The 6,032-nt window shown below is 35.6% G+C and overlaps 1 protein-coding gene across 1 annotated transcript; it reads right to left on the bottom strand.

Annotated features, from left to right (window-relative positions):
• Positions 1-4,982: 4,982 nt before the first annotated feature.
• On the bottom strand, positions 4,983-6,032 carry lrrc18b (leucine rich repeat containing 18b). Its single transcript, XM_019113263.2, is given in 2 exon segments — positions 4,983-5,989; positions 5,992-6,032. Coding segments are annotated over 2 exon segments (765 nt in total). The 5' UTR covers positions 6,029-6,032; the 3' UTR covers positions 4,983-5,261.

Genomic DNA, 6,032 nt, shown 5'->3' with positions numbered 1-6,032 from the left:
TTTAGTATCAATGAGATATTATTATAGTTTTTATTTTTTTTATTTAATAGTTTTAAATATTTTTTATATGCACATATTTCATATTCATATTTTATTTCTGTTTTAATTTTAGTTCAAATAGATTAGATTAAATTTTGCCTTGGCAACTAGCTGAAAAAAAAAAGTGTACATTTTAAAAAAATATTGTTCATCAAAAAATCCCAAAAAAAAAAGAATCCCGAAAAAAAGTATCACTAGAAAGTATCACTAGGTTCCTAGAAATATTAAGCAGCAAAACAGCAAAACAGTTTCTGACATTGACAATAATATATATACATATATATTAGAATGATTTCTGAAGGATAATGTGACACTGAAGACTGGGATGGTGCTGAAAATTCAGCTTTGCATCATAGAAATAAATGATATTTTAAAGTTTATTAAAATAAGAAAACATTATTTTAAATTGTGATAATATTCCACAATATTACTGATTTTTCTGTATTTTTAAATAGATAAATGCAGTTTTGATGAGCGTTAGAGACTTCTTTAAAAAAACATTACAAATCTTACTGATCCCACACTTTTGAATGGCTGTTCAACACACACACACACACACACACACACACACACACACACACACACACACACACACACACACACACACACACACACACACACACAGACAGACACACACACACACACACACACACACACACACACACACACACACACACACACACACACACACACACACACAATAAAGTGATGACAGAATTTTCATTTTTGGGCAAACTATCCCTTTAATGTATTTTATTTCTTTTAATTTCAAAAAGAACAGATAAATCTTATGAAATTAACTCATTTTGGAACTGTTGAAATATAATTTTTCATATACAGTAGTATGTGATACTCATGTTTTTTTTTTTTTTTAATTTAAATGAGTTTCACGTAATCCACTACTGGTTTTATTTTACTGGATACTGGAGTGCTCAACTACAAAATGACTCAAATTGTCCGTCTCAAATCTCCATTTAGCGTTCTCTCCACCCTTTTCTCCTCCTGCCCTTTTCTTTCTTTTCTTCCCCTGTCTATTTTCTAAGCCGCCCCCAGTATGGCAGATAATAGCAGCGGCTCCACCAGTGAGATTCAATCCTCTCAGCCCTGTAGACCACAGCTGCTCCTCAGAAAGGATGGGGGCGGGTGGAGGCCTGCAGAGCCCTGATGGAGACCTAAATGAGACGGCAATAAAAACCTCATTCAACCCACCGGCTTCAGGCCGAGGGGAACCAACACTGACCTGCCAATTCCCAAATATACTCTACACTCTCAAATAAAGTGCTTAGTTCTCTCCCAGCTCGTGTTTTAGACTCGTGTCCTTAGTGACGTGTATGTTGAAGGTTAGATGGTGCATTGATTCTGTGTATTTGGAAAATCTTTCTGGAATTGCAGTCTAGCTAATGTGAGGTCTGCCCGGAAAAATGCCCATCTATGTTTTCACAAAATGATTTATTTCCCATAAACATCCTATTCAAGAGATGCTTTTATGCCTCTTAGATGGGATGCACTTGACTGTCTGGTCATTTTATACCCACATGAGCTGTTTCGTTTATGATTTAGCTGTTTGTTCGAAATGCTTCTTTGTCCATTGCGAGCGGTCAGGATGTTTATTCTCTCTGTGATGTCGGATAATCAGAGCCTCATTGCTGGATTCTTTGATCTTGAGATGTGTTCTTGAAGCGGACCATTTCTGGTAAATGTCATGACTTTGAAAATATGCCTTTTTTCATTAAAGATCCTATTCTGCTCAGGCTTAAGACACATTACCTTGAAGCTATACTGAAAAGATCGGCTGACGTTTGTCCTCGGCTGTAGCTTTCACATGACTCAAAAGAAGAAAAAAATCATTGATTTTTTATTTAAAATGACAAATGTCATTCATATTTGAGAAAAATGCTGTCTATCACATTAACGCTGCAGTGTCAAACCCTCAGTCAGTCTATTATGACATTTAGGAGCAAGTGTTCAATAGACCTTCGATCGCTCAGATGAATTCTGATTAGTGCTGCTGTTGACTGAGATGCAATGTCACATGACTTATTGATTTTATGAAGTATTAATAATTCAGGAGGGCATCTGCAGAGACTTTACATACAGTGATGGAGCAACAGGAGATGTTTACGGTAGATTTTTAAAATGATCTCATGTTTGTGTCACCAGATTCGGAAATTATTTATTTATTTATTTAAATGGTTAAATGTCTTGAAATAAGCTTATTTTTAACTGCTATAAGGGTGAAGTCTTATGTTTGTGAATAAAACAATATAATTTCTCGTTTAGTATGCATTATACTTATATTTGAACATTTTAATTAGAATGGTTTTTAAGGAATGCATTTATTTTACAAACCTTGTACTCACAACATACAGAGTATATATATTTTTTCTATGTATTATTTATTTATGTATTTATGAAATAAACTTTTTTTGAAACTCTTATAAGGGTGATGTAGTAGGGTTATGTTTGTGAATAAAACAATATAATTTCTCATGTAGAATGCGTCACACTCATATTTGTTGTCATTTTAATTTTAATTTTGCTGTTTTTTTCTGGATTACTAGTGTTAGTTTACAGACCTTGTATTTAGACCACCAGAGCGGTCTATTAATTAGTAAATTAATTTATTTATTATACGGAAAGAAATAAATCTCCTGAAATTAATTTATTTTGAAACAGTTATAAATGTGATGTAGTCTAATGTTTGTGAAAAAAAAAAAACACAATATACTGTAATTACTGATGTACAGTGCATCAATCAGATTATTCTTATTCTTATTGTTTATTTATTTTTTAATTATTATTATTATTATTATTATTTTATTTTATTATTATTTTTTTTTATTTATTTATTTTTTTACATTTTAAGTGATTTTCAAGTTATCCATTGCTGTTTTTTTTTTTTTTTTTTTTTTTTTTTTTACTGGATTACTGGTGTTATTTTACAGCTCTTACTTGGACCACCAGAGTCAGAGCCTATTTCTGTGGAAAATCTTTGTTCCTCCATACTATTTTAGCTTCACTTTGATCCATTTTAGCCCTTTGGTGGGAGTAATCAGATTACAGACCTTATTCAAATTACTCATTTCAAGATGTGCATCACAAATAACAAAACTTCATAAGCTCTTGATATTGTTAAGAATAAGCATGATTTGGTTTGCTAATACTGTGTTCTTTCAAATTAAACAATGCATGGTTTCTAGCATTAATATCCTGTACCAAAAATCTGGATATTTTATGTATCTTATTTAGATTTCAGCGTGAATATTCACTGAAATATTTTCAGACATTTAAAATGTCACTTGTCATGTCACAAGCAGATCCTCAAAACAGTGCCAGTGTGGGAGAATCAATAGAATTGAGCCGAGCGTTAATTAGGAAACTGTTCCTCAAGAGAAACGAGAAAAAAAAAATCAATATGGACGTGATTACATTCACCAGCACTTGTTCTTCTTCACAACAAAAGTAGATGATTGTGAAATTCATTAATCTATTTGGTAAAATAAATAAGTATTTGGAAGGTATTGCTGACCTTATAAGTTTCATTCTGCCCAGATCTCACTTTATTTATAGTTATTAAGCTTGTATTGCCATGTCCCTAAATTGTGATTTAAGTAGTTAATTATCATTGGTATTTCCAGAATAAATATCAGATTTTAGCTTAAAATAATTTATATTTATTTATTCATGTAACCTAAAACTTCATTAAATGTACATAGCAACATCGTAACATCTGAAAATGACAGGTTTAATGCTCACACGTTCCAGATGTGATTGTAATGTCATCGTAGCTCCTTTAGGGGGCAGCAGTGAGAACTGAGGCTATTTAGCTCTTTGCTGCTCTCTAGAGTTGCATGTGAGCTATTGCATGATAAACCTGAACACAAATGCTTTTTTCCCCCTGATTGATACTTTATGGTTTTTAACAAGTAAAAGGTATTTTAGTATAATTGTAAAAACCTCAGGTTGTGAAATCTTTAATGATTTTCATGAAGTAACCAACACTAAACATAAATAACATCTGCATTTGGGCCTCTGAATTAAACTGAGGACATAAAAGGCCTGATGTATCAAATATGATACGAAACAAACAAACAAACAAACAAACAAAAAAAAAACCCTGAAACCATACTAGTGGACTATTGCACAAGGGATTGAAATTGTGTTTTATAAAAACCAGTTGCTTAGACCCAGACGCAACAACCTGACTACCTTCGGATTATCTCATCAGTTCTCTGAGTCTTCACTGAATTAATGTTCTTAATCTGTGATGTGAAAGTCAATGACACACACTCTTTTTCTTCCTTTTTTTCCCATGTCTCATAGAGATACATTGGGGATCCCTTCATGAACATGCAACAATTGTTTTCAAATGAAGAAAAGTTTATTGTGATTTCATGAAACGAAACAGTAATGCACACTGTTTAATGCAAATTTAAATGCACATTTAATCAGGATTAGGATCTAAAAGACAAAATGTATTCAACAGTGGTCAACACGTTCAATGCGAACCGGAGTAAAATCAATAATGAATGTTCCACTCAAATTATTAGCATTATGAATTAGATCCCCTCTTTACCTATGCACTCTTAATAATTAAGTCTCCCATAAGTGGTTTTTCGAAATGATTACTTAGAAGAACCATTTTTGGTTCCCTCAAAGAACCTTTCAGCGATCAGTTCTTAAAGGGATAGTTCACCCCAAAATGAAGATTCTGTCATTAATTACTCACCCTCCTGTTGAAGACCTTCGTTCATCTTTCTGACCCTCCATACACTACCACGTTCAAAGCCCAGAAAGGTTGTAAGGACATCATTGAAATAGTTTATGACATCAGTGGTTCAACCATAATGTTACGAAGCTACGAGAACACGACGAGTTGTTATTTTTGCTTTCTTTGTGCACAAAATGAATCTCATAGCTTCATACAATTAAGGTTGAACCACTGATATCTTAATTTGTGTTCCAAAGATGAACGAAGGTCTTATGGGTTTGGAACGACATGAGGGTGAACAATTAATGACAGAATTTTCATTTTTGGGTGAACTATCCCTTTAAAAGAACATTTTTATGCTATAAGGAACCTTTTGTGGAACAGAAAGTTTCCATGGATGTTAAAGGTTCTTCATGGGAACACAGATTATTTATAAGAGTGTACATGCCGACAAGGTGGATTTGGAATATATTTGAGATTGGCGGGATTTATTCGGCACTAGTCTTCAGGTTCACCTCCATATAGCCTGGTTGTCCTGTGCTACAGAGTTTGGCGTTATGAGTCCAGCAAAGATGGACTTCTTGAGTGTAGAAGCGGCACTCATTCGACTGTCGAGTTTCTCTCTTTCCTCCTTACACCTCTTGAGGCAGTCGGTACACAAGCAGTCCTCCCGAACTAGATACAGACACTGCACTCTCTGGATGCGGTCCACCTCTGGAGACTCGTCTGGAGGGATGGGGTTGGCTTTGACGTTCAGCCTTTGCAGCTTTGGGAGGTTTTGGACGCACTTGGGCAAATGTGTCAGGAGGTTGTTGAAGAGCCCCAGCTCCTGGAGCTCTTTGAGAGCAGCCACAGGTGGAGGTAGAGTCTCGATGTGGTTCATTCCCAGGTTGAGGACCCGTAGGTTCCTCAGGAGCCCCAGCTCATGCGGCAGGCCGGAGGTGGTCAGATGGTTGTTGCACAGGTTGAGGCTGTAGAGGTTATGCAGACGGCCGATTGCCGCAGGAACCTGCTCCAGATGGTTGCTGTGCAGGTCCAGCGAGCGGAGGTTCACAAACTTGTCGATGGTGTCTGGGATCTTCTTGAGAAGGTTGCGGCTGAGGTCCAGCTCCTCTATGTCGCAGAGCTTCAGGATGCACTTTGGAAACGTGGCGATGGCCATGTTACTGAGGTCGAGGCGACGCTTGCCATCTACGGTCACCTTCAGAGCGTTTTTGGCCATCTTGAGTGTGATTTTCTACCGGATGGTTCATTTGATTTCTTCTTCCCCTTCACCATTGTG

The sequence above is a fragment of the Cyprinus carpio genome, chromosome A12 (genome assembly GCF_018340385.1).
Source record: "Cyprinus carpio isolate SPL01 chromosome A12, ASM1834038v1, whole genome shotgun sequence".
In the NCBI taxonomy this organism is placed as follows: Eukaryota; Metazoa; Chordata; class Actinopteri; order Cypriniformes; family Cyprinidae; genus Cyprinus; species Cyprinus carpio.
The sequence above is the reverse complement of the archived record's forward strand: the minus strand, read 5'-3'. Positions and strand labels throughout refer to the sequence as shown.